Source organism: Panthera tigris, chromosome B3 (genome assembly GCF_018350195.1).
Source record: "Panthera tigris isolate Pti1 chromosome B3, P.tigris_Pti1_mat1.1, whole genome shotgun sequence".
In the NCBI taxonomy this organism is placed as follows: Eukaryota; Metazoa; Chordata; class Mammalia; order Carnivora; family Felidae; genus Panthera; species Panthera tigris.
In genome coordinates this window covers 37,941,504-37,955,615 of record NC_056665.1, presented here as the reverse complement: position 1 = coordinate 37,955,615, position 14,112 = coordinate 37,941,504, and the positions used below count along the sequence as shown (strand labels likewise).

At 40.2% G+C, this 14,112-nt stretch overlaps 1 protein-coding gene across 11 annotated transcripts in view; it reads left to right on the top strand.

The window, feature by feature from the left end:
- The window catches only part of IQCH (IQ motif containing H), a 212,729-nt gene that overhangs the window by 103,489 nt on the left and 95,128 nt on the right, over nt 1–14,112 (top strand). For 10 of the 11 annotated variants that reach the window (XR_006218555.1, XM_042988561.1, XM_042988564.1 and 7 more), the window contains 2 exons: nt 6,541–7,092; nt 7,797–7,863. Coding sequence is in view for 10 of the 11 variants with exons in the window: in XM_042988561.1 (XP_042844495.1) it covers nt 6,541–7,092; nt 7,797–7,863 (619 nt within the window). In the remaining variant the exon portion in view is untranslated. Of the gene's footprint in view, nt 1–6,540; nt 7,093–7,796; nt 7,864–14,112 lie in introns of those variants that run through there. The other variant, XM_042988569.1, reaches the window with a different exon arrangement.

Here is a 14,112-nt window from a genome sequence, read left to right as displayed (position 1 = left end):
GGTGGGGTGTCATAAGAATTTTGCAAGTATCTTTTAGCCATCTGGGATCATCAGACTTGCTATGTACACATTTTTCCCAAGAAAACTATAATGTCAAGCTTTACTTTGGTGATAACACAGGTCCTTTGGGAGGCTCACTCTTATTCCTTTACCCATAGAGAAGATGATGATGGTTCTTTTCTCAGGAATATAGGAACACAGGCTTCTTTCCATTCCCCTTCTGCCAGGTTCCCTGTACATATCCCTGGCAGGTTCCAACCATCAGTCATAATTGTCCTCAGTGGTCCTTATCTATGTCACATGCTCTCAGAAAATATTAGGAAGGTAGCAGAAAAAATGAAATCAATGCAGCAGTAAAATGAGATGGGTCTCTAGAAAAGGAAAGTTCACATTTGACATATACACCGTCTATTTTAAAAAAGTCTTCCTGATTTTGTTCTGTTTGATCTTCAACCAGAATTTGATCCATTGAGTGTTTTTGTTCCACAGGAACATTTTTTTCTCCTCAGAAAGTGTTTCAGAGTTCAGGAAGACTCGTTTGAATAAATATATCTTTCAAAGCGATTGCAGAAATTAGCCCTAGAAAATTGCCACTCATCCGAGCGGCCTTTACACACAATTCTCTCCCTTTGTATGTCTCTGCTCAGTGAATTCTCTGTTTTTGCCTTTTATCCTCTTTATAAAGCTTAGGGACTCTGACTCTCATTTTTAATTGACAGTTATAGCTTAAATGCAGTTTCTAGGTCTTACGAACTGAGAACTGTTTTGGGGGATTTGCAGACCCTGAAATACTGGAATATCACTCTTTGGGGTTCTCTCCCCGTGACCACCTGTACGTATAGTTGGTGTAAACAGCTCTTCCTCTACTGGTTTGTAAATTTCTAGAAAGAGCTTCCTATTTAAAAAATAGAGGGGAAAAATTCCCTAGGTCTTTCTTATAGTACATGAAATGACTCAATTGAAGATATATCTTCAATTTGCTGGCTCTGCTAACTCCAGGAGTTTATTAAACAACACATACCAATTAATAGGTCAGAGAGACCTAGGGTGTCAAAATCACTTTAAGTCAGAGACACTTAGGGTATCAAAATCAGAAGCACCTTGAATGATCCCCTAATGGAAACAGCCCACAGGAGAGGTGACTTCCCAAGGCCATGTAGTAACGTGGTAACAGCCTAGATCCTATGTCTTCTCACTTCAAATCCCTCACTTTTCTTCCATGCCATGGTTCATTAGCATGTTCATAGGGGTTAGTTGAACAGGCCACTTTCCAAACAAGAAAGAAATAGCAGGTCCAGACCAGGTCAGCTCTGATGAAGGAGGTAGTAAAAGGAAGGTTGAACAAGGACAGCACAGCTTGGTAAGGGGTCCTACAGGACGTTCTGGACAGTTAGGGCTTTGGGCATGGATGGTATGGGGGAAGGGAAAGGTGACTAGTTATGTGATCTTGGGCAAACCACCTAACCTCTCTGAGCCTGTTTCCTCATCCACACTAATAACCTAAACATGACTGGAGGTAAGACACTGTGAAAGGCTCTTTACACATATTATGATCTTCACAGCAACTCTGCAGGGATCTATCATCTTTAGAGATGAGAAACATTTAAATTCAGAGAGGATGTTGTCGTAGCTTGGACCACCGTAACAAAATGACATAAGCTGGGGGGCTTACACAACAAACATTTATTTCTCCAAGTTCCGGAGGCTGGAAGTGCAAGATTAGGGTGCCAGTGTGGTTAGGTTGTGTTGAGGGCCCTCTTCCTGCTCTGCAAACAGCCACCTTCTTCCTATATTTTCACATGACAGAGAAATCATCTGTCTTGTCTCTCTTCTTATAAGGGCGTTAATCTCATCATGAAGCCTCCACCTTCATGACCTAATTATTTTTTAGAGGCCCCACCTCCAAACACCATCACACCAAGAACTGGGCTTCAACATACAAATGTTATGGAGACACAAACATTCAATCCATAGCAGATGGTAACTTGCCCAGGAATGTGTAGCAGACAGCGGCAGAGCTTGGACTCGAACCTAGGTGAGTCAGACTGTAGGGCCAAGGCTCGTTTCTCTGAGCCCATAATAGCCTATTGAGTAAAACAAACAAACAAACAAACAAACAAAAAAGGCAAGGCCTTCATGCTCTAAAATTCAGGACTGTAATTATGCTGAATCCCTAAATCCTGATTAGGTCAGCTACTCTCTCTGAATATTATTTATATCTTTCAAATAGTGCTGACAATCTGAGGTACTGATATCTGTTTTGTACAAAGCTTAACACATTTCAGACTGTTAACAATTATTAAAGAACAGGCCAGACCAATGGCCTCCCTGGTTTTCAGGAAAGAATGAAAGTTCCATCTCTGAGAGTCACTTCACTCATACTCTGAATGTAAGCACTCAAATAGAGCCCTAATGGCAGGAAGAATTTATTCTTTTTCACACAACAGCGCTGCCAAAGCTAATTAATCATGGATATGTTTGAGTTTTGGAGAAACTGAACATCAGTTTATGGATTCAAAAGCAATTTTAGTCTGTCCTTCTAGGCAAATCCTTCCCTAAAGATGATATCCATGTTGGATTATCCCATATACTTGACCATTTACCACCAGGAGATCTTGGTTATATCTAATTTAGGGATCCTCAGATATGGTTTAATCCTGCATCCACATGCTGTCCACATGTGTGAAAAGAACATTTTTCATAAAGACATTCATCTTAGAAGTACATGCCTTTTTTTCCTAGAGTTTTTCATTGTGGCAGTTATTTCTAAAATTTAGGAGGTAATACTGGGCCTATCTTTTTTGCTTCCCACTTATAGCTTACCTGCATATGTAATCATCGTCTTGCCTTCCTGGGTTTTGTTTGTTTGTTCGTTTGTTTTAAATTCAGAGTTCTGCCTAAATTACTGCTCCAGAAACTCTCAAAATTACCTCATTAGTAGTAACACTTTGCAGATGATGAAGAGCATTTCCCAGCTAGTCGATTTAGTTAGTTAGAGCAGGATGCTAAACAATGCCACAGGTTTAGGCCCTGGTGAAGGTGTGGCCAGGAGCTCAGGAAGGACCAGGAGAGCATGCGGATGGCATAACAGAGAGCCATCTCCACTAGAAGGAAAACAACATTGATATTCAGCAACATCATGTTGGGAGTACAGCATATCTTAAAAACAAAAAGAACAAAAAAAAAAAAAAAGGGAGAAAGGGAGAAAGGGAGGGAGAGTGGGAGGAAGGAAAGAAAAGAAGGAAGGAATAGAAAGAAGGAAGGTAGGCGGAGAGAAAGAAGGTCGGTGACAGATAATTGCAGACAAGTTCATGGAGATAAATAGTAAAGGAAAAATAGCAGAAGAAACCGGAATCTGAAGGCTGGCCTGACCTTTAATCAGGGCTCTTATTCCTAGCAGGCTGTGAAGCAGCTTTGTCTTTACCTGCTCAATGGATCCCACAATGCTGATGCACTGCTTTAATTTGGGAAGCCTTCCTCTTGAGAGACATGTCTTTTCCAGCTCTAAGTGTGAAGTGCTCCCAAGTGTGGCATTCTCTGTGACAGATGTACTACAGTTATGCTTTAGCTGACTCCAAACCCATAGCTTCCCCGTGCCTGAGTGGTCTATTTGATGTCCAAGAGTGTGTTTCCTTGGAGAACAGGTCTTTACTGGAATATCATCCAAGAAGGTAGGGAGGTATAATCCCTTTGTTCTCAAACAGCCACTGTTCAATTCTGTAACCCCATTCCCAAACCAGGGCTATTCTTTCAAAAGGTCTGAAACTCATTTGCTGACGTACATACACGCCCCACACCTACACCATTTGAAGGCACTGCCTGAGAGAGACTGGAGTCCTCTTCTTTCAGAATCTTCTCCCAAGGTTGCTCCATTTTCATCGATGGTCCCAATTCCACATGAGTCTCTGTAAAGACAAGGAATTTCAAAAAGGGTTTAATATTTCCCAGGAAACCAGGTTCTTGAGCAATTGTCCCGTCCATAGCTGCATTTCCTCTAGAAGCCTCAGGGTCTCGTTAACAGGATCAAAAGTGTGACTGGCAGGACCAGCCAGCTGCAGACACTTTCATCTGTGATGACTGTCCGTGTCTGTTGGTCACTGATGAAGCATGGCCATTCTTCTCTTGACTCTAACCTTCCCACTATTAGAACCCATTCTTGAAGGAAGGCAGAAACGTACCCACAGGCCATTTCTGTTGGAACCTGTGCCACTTGCCATGACTTCTCCTGCCAGCGCTGATGTCTGCTACACAAGGCATTACTTCTCCAACTCTCTCTTGCCCATCCAAGAATCCGTTTCTATCCACCAAACAGTTTACATTCTCTCTTGATGCCTTGAGAAGATCATAAAGGGCTAGGGTCTTGGCTAGAAGACTTTTTCCATCATTCCTATGCCTGTCACAACTCTTAAGTTAAAAGTGTGCAAAAAGTTCACTGCCATTTAAAGTCTGCCTCTAGGGGCGCCTGGGTGGCTCAGTCGGTTAAGCGTCCGACTCTTGCTTTTGGCTCAGGTCTCGGCTCAGGTCGTGATCTCGTGGTTTTGTGGGTTCGAGCCCCGTGTAGGGCTCTCGGCTGACATCGCAGAGCCTGCTTGGGATTCTGTCTTCCACTTTCTCTACCCCTCCCCCACTAGTGCTCTCTCTGTCTCTCTCAAATAAATAAATAAACTTAAAAAAAAATTTAAAGTCTGCCTCTAAAGTTCAAGGAAATCCCTCCTCTTGGACTTAACACTTGCTTTTCAGCATTTTTACCTGAGGTGGCAGTCTAATTATTCCACTGCCTGAGAAAAGAAAAAGAATTTGAAGTGTTTCTTTTATTTAAAAAAAAATTGTGTTTGTTTATTGTGCTACTACTATAAATGATCTCTTGGCTTCTTTTAGATAGCTTTCTGCCTTGACTTTGTTAATTGATACCAATTAACATTTGTTTAGTAGAGACAAAGCATGAACAATCTAACAGTTATACTCAACACAGTGCTGTGACATAATGGTTATTGATTAATTACTCGGGTCTTTTTTTTTTTTCTTTGAGTTCTCTAAAAACTCTTCAAAATGCAGAGAACAATATAATCCTACAATTTGGTAAAGATTGGTAAATGGTGACATATTGAAGACAATCTATTCCTTAAATCCCTAAGCAAGAAGCAATCAGCACAGTAGGTTGATACCTGGCTTACAGAGGAGAAGGCAGAGCCTGAAATATCTATGCCCACCCTTCCCCCTTCCAGACCATTAGGAACATTTAGACCATAGGGCAGAGTGTCTGTTTTTCTAATGCAACAGGTTTCAATGATGAAATATAGTGATTTCACACTGGACACAGACACAACCAAAATTTCCTTTTCTTTATTTTTTTGAGGGATACGTGTGACATATATCACTGTTGTCACCCAAACCTCTTCGGATTTTATTTTTAATCACATCTATTCAGTTTTTTCATGCAGAAAAGTATAAGGAAAAAAACTGTCCATGACCCCATTCTTAGAGAACCCTCTTGACATTCAGAAGTAAATGTAGTATGTTTACATGACTTAAAATTTCAATCAGTACAGATGGGAGCAAAATGAAAAACCAAAGTCTTCCTTAGTTTTGTTATGAGATTTCAGATTCTCTCTACCTGGGGACAACTCCAGGTATGTCCCTAAGAAGATACGAGATTTAAGTAGAAAAGAACAAATGTCAAGAGAAACCTAGAGAGTGGCAAGGGTGAACACACACAGCATAACACTCCTTGTAAAAAAAAAAAAAAACAAAAAAAAAACAAAACCCTCCTGGATCCTAACAGAAGGTGGCAAAAGAACTGTAAATGTTGGAAAGTGACGACCCGTTAGAAAGTCAGAAGAGGCAGGACAGCTTGATGCACACATTTGAAGTTATAGTCAAGACTGCAAAGAAAGATTCCACCCTGCTTTTCAGGACTGGTGGATAACAGATGAACAAGAAAGCAGGAATATGATTCCACTCATGAATGTGTACAATATGTAAATCGCAGAGACTATGGGTTGGCTGACCATATCAAAGTAAACTAAATGCATAACTTTTATATGATCGGTTTCCTTAAACAATTTTGTAACACTTGTATAAAAAACTTAATAGCTTTAAAAAAAAAGTTAATGTTTATTTTTTTGAGAGACAAAGAGAGAGAGAGAGAGAATGAGTAGGGGAGGGCCAGAGAGAGAGGAAGACACAGAATCTGAAGCAGGCTCCAGGCTCTGAGCTGTCAGCACAGAGCCCGACGCGGGGCTCAAACGCACAAACCGCGAGATCATGACCTGAGCCAAAGTCGGATGCTTAACCGACTGAGCCACCCAGGTGTCCCCAAAAATTTAATAGCTTTGAGTAACCTCTAAGATATTCTTCTGTTGATGAGTTTCGTGAAAAATCCTGGCCAGACTTTCCTATTATGACGTTTGTAAGTCAAAACTAGGATCCATCTCTTCCTAGCATTGAGTAATGAATGATGATGTGACAGTGTGTGTCTTGACAACTCATTTGAAAAGGTCACAATTATATTTCATCTCTGGTGACGCTTTCCTTCTACAGGCCATGAAAGTCACAATACCTTCTAGAGCTGTGCAATCACCATGGGAGTACGACTTCTCTATTTCTAATGGTGTCATAGACAGGACAGCCCCGGACTTCTCAGCATTCAAGGAACATTTTAATTTATCCTGGGGAAGTATTTTTTCTCTCTTGGAACACATCGAGAAGTTTCTCAGGGACTATGCAATACCAGAAGTTAAAATAAAAGGAAACAATTTGGTAGCCTTCCTTCCAGAGTTTGAGCTGAAGAATAAACTTACCAGATATGACTTTCTCTCACTGGTAGAGAACCCAGTTCACATCCAAATGATGTTAAATCTTCCGGGCCAAAGGTACAAGGGCCAAGATGGAAAATCAGAGGCTGCCATCAAGATCCAAGCCACATGGAAATGCTTCAAAGCGAGACAAATTTTCTTCATTTATCGCCAGCAGAAGTGGGCTTCAGGTGTGATTGCCATCGCGTGGCTCTTACATTGCCATAAGACCCGAGTGAAGAAGATCCTGCAGGAATCACGTGAAAGACACCTGGAGAATTTCCGTATTCGAGCCAAGGTACACAAGGCTGCCAGCTGTTAAGGCAGACCTCTTTTTCTAAACATTTCTTGCTTGAGCGATTGCAGTAAGTTGTCTCTTCATCTTCCCTTTCTCTCTCCAACTACCCTCCCCCTCAGCCTCTCTCTCGCCTTCCGCTCCTCCCCGTGAATGATGCACAAACCCTACGTGTGTTTGTACATCATATTTTAGCCCTAACCAGGAATCTGGCTTTTGCACCTGTAAAATCTATTGCATTTTTTTCTATAGAAGAAAAGTCCCTTCACTTTGACCATGGTAGTTCTGTCAGAAAATCAATGTTTTAACTGTACTACCTTTTCTCCCTATATATACCTTCTGGCACTTTAATTTGCTAGGAAAAAAAAAAATCCTCTCTTGTCTACATTGCTGTCACCACTTTGTCAGAAAGTATTTAAGTTTGCAGACAGCCTTTTAATTAGTGCTCACAATTTCATTTATGTTTGCTTTCTCTTTTTTTCATTCATATTCTGTTAATTAAGTGAGCTGCCTCTAATCTTCCCCTGCCAGTAGCATCATGTAGCCACCTAATTAAATTAATTGGGGAAGATGTTTTAAGTATGTAATTAAATCAATTAATATAATTTATGCCTGGCTTAACTGTACAGTGGAAAAACAGCTGAAGTTTGACTAGATGAATCCACTACAGCTTCCTGTCACTGATCAATGCTCTTCTTGATTTTTAGCATCTGGCAGCCAACTGGAATCGCATCAGGACCTCCAGGAGGACTATTATCCATATCCCATCATTAGGTATAACACTTTTGCCTGCAAATCTATCAGCAACCTCTATTACCCACCACATTATGGCTCCTTGATTGAGTTCAAGGAAGGCCCCTTGTTTTATTCAAATTGGTCTCGGCAGGAAAATGTTCTCGACATGATGAGAGTAATAACACAGGGCCCTCGCTCGAAACGGCGTTTAATTTGGGGATTAAGCAAATAAAGTCATTATGTGGGGGCTGCTATTCAGTGGAGAGGTGATTTGCTGTAATTCGCTTTCATCTGTATGAAATGAACTAAAAAGTTGTATTTTTTCCCCCTGAAATAACAGATAATGTTTTCGATCTTCTTTAATGATAGAAGAACACAGGCTTGCGTGTGTTGTTGCTGTTACGCCAATAAGCCAGGATATTGCTTGTACACTGTTTTTAATCAAATGTGCAGTCAAAATGATAAGCTACATTCTCTGAAATTATTTAGTTCTAATTACGAGCAGATGGGATGCTTTATTTGCACCTAGGGCGCCTGAGCAAAAGGAAATGCTGTGTGAACAAGAATAATTAAGAAGTTGAATAGTGTTTTTTGCGCTTAAATAATCTGCAGTTTCATGTTAATTAGCACTAATGTAATTATTTAATTACATTTATGAATTGGGGAACTTAAAAGCTGTTGTCTGCAACACAGTGGTAAAATAGGTATGCCAAAATGACATTGGGAATCTCAGAAATCTGCACGGGAAGTTCCTTTAAAACATGAGCTGCTGTCAAAAGGTGTGGGGTGGTCTGCCTCCTTATTTTTGTTTTGTTTTGCTTTTTAACCTACCTGGTGTGTTAAAAATTTCCTGGGTGAGGCCAAATGTCCTAAGCGGACTTGGGAGTTTTGACAAACAGCAAAACTCATCACATCTGCATCTTATATACTACTGGCTCTTTGTTAAGGCCTTTTAAGTAGAGCGATGCATTAAGTAATCTATTGTAGTAGAATTCTAGGTTGTAATTTATTTGTGCTCCTGTGTGAGTATATGTGTTTGTGTACCTATGTACAGTATAGAGCATTTAACACATTTTAACAGTAATACAAAAAGCAAAAAAAATTTTTTTTAATTATTATATAAATATAATTATCTTTTAACTTAGTGAAATATTAGTAGTAATAAAGTAATGCAAACTTTCCTAGAATCTAGAGTACTTACATCTAAGTACTCCCAGAAAAGTTCAGAAGGTACTTCAGTTGCACAGTCTTGTAGTTTGGGTCTTTTTATGGCTCGCAGAAGAAATTAGTTCCTCCTCAGGATGTGAGGTAAAACAGATCTGAATTTCATTCCAACTTGGGGTTTTGTTTTGGTGGGACTAGTTTTGCACACAAAATTAGTCCACACTCAGAAATTGCACTTGTAACCGATTACAACCAGAGAGGCTAATTGCAGACACAATTAACAGACTTGAGTCCTTGGAATAAGGTGCAAGAGCCTTTCGCTTCTGCAATTGTGGACCTGACCTGATATTACATGGGAAATTTTGTTGTGTTTTCTGTTTTATTCAAAACCAGAAATAAGGGCCCATGGATGGCTCACTTGGTTGAGCATCTGATTCCTGCTTTCTGTTCAGGTCATGATCTCATGGTTTGTGGGACCAAGCCCCACATGGGGCTCTGTGCTGACGGCACACAGCCTGCTTAGGATTCTCTGTCTCCTTCTCTCTGTGCCCTCCCCAGCTCGCACACATGTGCTCTCCCTCTCTCTCTCTCTCAAAATAAATAAATACACTTTAAAAAACCCCTAGAAATAGAACAAGCCCCCTACTTTGCAATGTTGATAGCATGAAGGTATTTCAGTCACGATTTCCACAAACTCCTTCCCTCCACCTCTGACCCTTCAAACCCCCGATGCAATCAGCCCTGCAGAGAAGTCTGATAGAAAAGAGCCTTCATCCAAAGAGGTAAAATTTTGAAAATAATGAGCAATAATCTAAACTGGGTAATAAAAAATAATTTTAAATGAAAACATTTTAAAACTCCAAAAGGGTTTGCTGCATATAGATTAGGTAGAAAATAACCTAGTCAAAAACTTGAATTGCATTATTCTAGATATGATATTAAAACTAGCTTTCAGGGTGCCTGAAACTACAGCGACTTCAGCTCAGGTCATGATCTCCCAATTTGTGGGTTCGAGCCCCGTGTCAGGCTCTGTGCTGACAGCTCAGAGCCTGGAGCTGCTTCAGATTCTGTGTCTCCCTCTCTCTCTGTCCCTCCCCTGCTCACGCTCTGTCTCTTTCTCTCTCAAAAATAAATAAATGTAAAAAAAAATAAAATAAAAAACTAGTTTTCTTCTAGAAGACATATTCTCAGTTTAAATAAACACATAATAAATCTGAAAGTCTTTCCTATTATAGTAATTTTTGTTTGTTAACAACATAACCCATTTTTTAAAACTTTTTTTTTGAATGTTTTTATTTATTTTTGAGAGAGAGAGAGAGACGGAGACAGAGCATTGAAGGGGTGGGAGGGGACAGAGAGAGAGGGAGACACAGAATCCGAAGCAGACTCCATGAGCTGTCAGCACAGAGCCCAATATGGGGCTTGAACTCATGAGCCACGAGATCATGACCTGAGCACCAAACAGAATAACCCATTTTAAAGTTTATTTATGGGGCGCCTGGGTGGCTCAGTCGGTTAAGCGTCCGACTTCAGCTCAGGTCACGATCTCGCGGTCCGTGAGTTCGAGCCCCGCGTCGGGCTCTGTGCTCAGGTCATGATATCATGGTCTGTGAGTTTGAGCCCCGCGTCAGGCTCTGGGCTGATGGCTCAGAGCCTGGAGCCTGTTTCCGATTCTGTATCTCCCTCTCTCTCTGCCCCTCCCCTGTTCATGCTCTGTCTCTCTCTGTCTCAAAAATAAATAAACATTAAAAAAAAAATTAAAAAAAAAAAGTTTATTTATTGGGGCTCCTTGGTGGCTGAGTTGATTAAGCATCCAGCTTTCAGCTCAGGGCATGATCTTGCAGTTGGTGAGTTCAAGCCCTGCATCAGACTCTGTGCTGGCAGCTCAGAGCCTGGAGCCTGCTTCAGATTCTGTGTCTCCCTCTCTCTCTGCCCCTCCCCATACGTGCTTTCTCTCTCTCTGTCTATCAAAAATAAATAAAATGTCAAAAAATAGAATAATGTTTATTTATTTATTTTTGAAAGACAGGGTGCAAGCAGGGGAGGGGCAGAGAGAGAGGGAGAGAGAAACCCAAGCAGGCTCCATGCTGTCAGCATAGAGCCCAGTGTGGGGCCCCAGTCCACGAACGATGAGACCATGACCTGAGCCGAAATCAAGAGTCTGATGCTTAACCGGCTGAGCCATCCAGGCGCCCCAATAACCCATTTAAAAAAAAATGCTAATCATGCATCTTCTGAGAGATAAGAACAATCACATATATTTTTTTCAACTAAGCGTTTAAAAGGCCCAATCACACACTTTCATATGAGAAGAATACTTGGGCTCTGATCAAATAGTATTTGTTTCTACATTTAATGCTTTAGGTTTTATAAAATGACCTGTGGCTATTAAGTTAAGTTTAAATAACGTTAACCTGTCACTTTGAACTTATTCCACAGATGTAATTCTCAAACCTTTCTTTAGAAGGTTTAGAATGATTATGGTGTGCCTTTTTGTGAACCCCACTTTCCCTGTGAATACTTGAAGATTTTAGCTAGTTGCAACATGGCCACTTTGTCTCCTGCTCCAAGGACTTACCTATACAGTTCATGAAAACAAAAGTAAATAAAAGTGAAGACCATTTTTCTCTAAACACATGCCCCTCTACCAAATCTATTCAATGTAGTAATTTTGTTTTCAGTGTTGGGAGGGAATCACTAGTCAAAATCAGTTGGTAGGCATATAAGATTCAGGTAGGCATTTAACACAAGTTACAGCCTTGTCCCCTTTTGCTCTTTCCATAGGAAATTTGCAATCAATTCTGGTGTAGTGTTAGCCCTAGAAATAATTACACCGTGTTGCTAGCCACTTGGGGTTGCACTAACTTGTTTGAACCCTCAAAATTAAATATTAGTAGCTGATCACTGTACAGTACATTGCAGTTATAAGCATTTGGTTGTTTATGCAGTTTTGCACCCACAAGAATAATTGCATTCTCCAAACCAGTGATCACATGAAGGCCGGCCTTTCAGTAATGTTTTTGACCACAAAATATTTATCAAGTATTTTCAAGTCTGTGGCTTGATAATATGAACATTAAGATAATTACATATTGCAGAGTAACGCCTTTGAAAGGAGGAGCTAAGAAATTTGATTGAGGGGTGCTTAGCAGTCTCAGTTGGAAGAATATGCAACTCTTGATCTCGGACTCATGAGTTCGAGGCCCACATCGGGTGTAGAGATTACTTAAAAATAAAATCTTTAAAAATAAGTAAAGAAATAGGGGCACCTGGGTGGCTCAGTCGGTTAAGCATCCGACTCTTGATTTCGGCTCAGATCATGATCTCGTGGTGGTGACATGAAGCCCTGAGTTGGGCATGGAGCCTGCTCAAGATTCTGTCTCTCCCTGCCACTCTGTCCCTCTCCCTCTCGCATTCACTCTCTCTTTCTCTCTCTCAAATAAATAAATAAATAAATAATCTTAAATAAATACATAAATAATAAAACTTAATCGACTGTTCTATACTTTGAGTAGTATTCCTAGATGTAACAAAAAGTTTTAGCTATTTTTAACAGACAGGAGAGGTGGGATGCTGTTGGTTAACTGTCCGGAGAAACTGATCAGCCTTGTAATTTCCTAAGATGATAAAAAAAAAAAAAAAACACAACACCTCAGTCTTTCCATAGTATATAGGCTAATCTCTTAATTGGATATTAGATATTTTTATCATTTTTATTAATGAAATACAATGAAATACAATAATATAACAAAATAATCTACTATGGTTTACAGCAGGAATAGAATACTAGGGTCTATTTTAAGCAAAATCTATCTGTCAAATGAGAAAGAACTGCAACAAAGAATCCTAATTCCTCTAGAAAAATCAGAGGTCTAAATAAAACCTACAAACTAATTCTGCTTCCAGTTTCTTTGGCTGAGTTACTTCCTTCACTTTTAATTTAACCCCTGTGCTCCTTTATTACAGTGTATCATTTGGTGCTACACTTAAACTCAGTGGCATTTTAAAATCTATTGACATTAAATGAGATGTGCCACGTCTGCAGCTCTGATGCCGTGAGCAGGTATGAGGCACCTCCAGCCAAGTAAACCCCCCCGTGATGATTTTCCTCTCTCACTTCTCTCCCTCCTTTAAAAGAAAAATAGGGAATTATTGAGGTGGGATTTTTCTCTTTTCTCTATGTAATCTTTTATTTCATCGCCAAGTGATTTAATGGCTAAAAGGAATCTATATAGTTCAGCTTCGTTTTTTTCCTCTCTGTGAATCACTTCAGCAATGTATCCTTGGAGCAAACACAATTCGTGGTCTCCGAGATACTCCCCTTCCATAAAGTTGTGGATTCTGTTTTTGTGAGTCTCGTGAAAAAACAACATCTTTCTGCTGATCTGCACTGTCATGGAAGCCTAAAAGATAGAACTTTTGTGTACAACTGACCCTACCCCAAATTGTCATGAGACAGTAGATCCCTAACTCCACTCCCTTCTATCGAAAGATAAGAACTAGGGGTCACTTCCTTTTGTGAACAGGGGCAGGGTAGAGGACCACAGCTAAGAGCATTATAGCTGAAATCACATTTTTACTATGCCTCCAAGCACACTGGCGTCCTTCTAGTTTCTTGAGGTTTTTTTTTTTTTTGAGTGGACACCTCAAAGACATGATAGGCTCTGCTCCTTTCACCTCAGGGCTAGGAAATTAGGACTTTCAATCAAATCTTCATGGTCTTCAATGTATATTTTGGCAGGTAGTTATGGGAACCACAGTTCAGCTATGGTATTGCTACAGTAGGTGCTTGACACAGGTGTACTGCCGAGATCTCCCAGATAGCAGTTCGCCAAAATACACACAGCGTTTGAGATCAGGAACAAAGTACACTTCGACTTTCAAAATTCCTTTACAGCCTGAATTAAAATGAAAACACATTGTATTCATCCAACTAATCCAAATCAACACTCATTCATTGGTTGGACCAGAGTTGGCCCCATGACCCTGTAATATTAAATCACACAGTTGGCCTTGAGCTATCTGATGTTGTACGTGAAGTACAGAAACAGCATTGAACTGAGTGTCAGTCAGTAACACTAGCTCATGAGCTTTTCGTGAAACGGAGTACTATTAGGATATGCT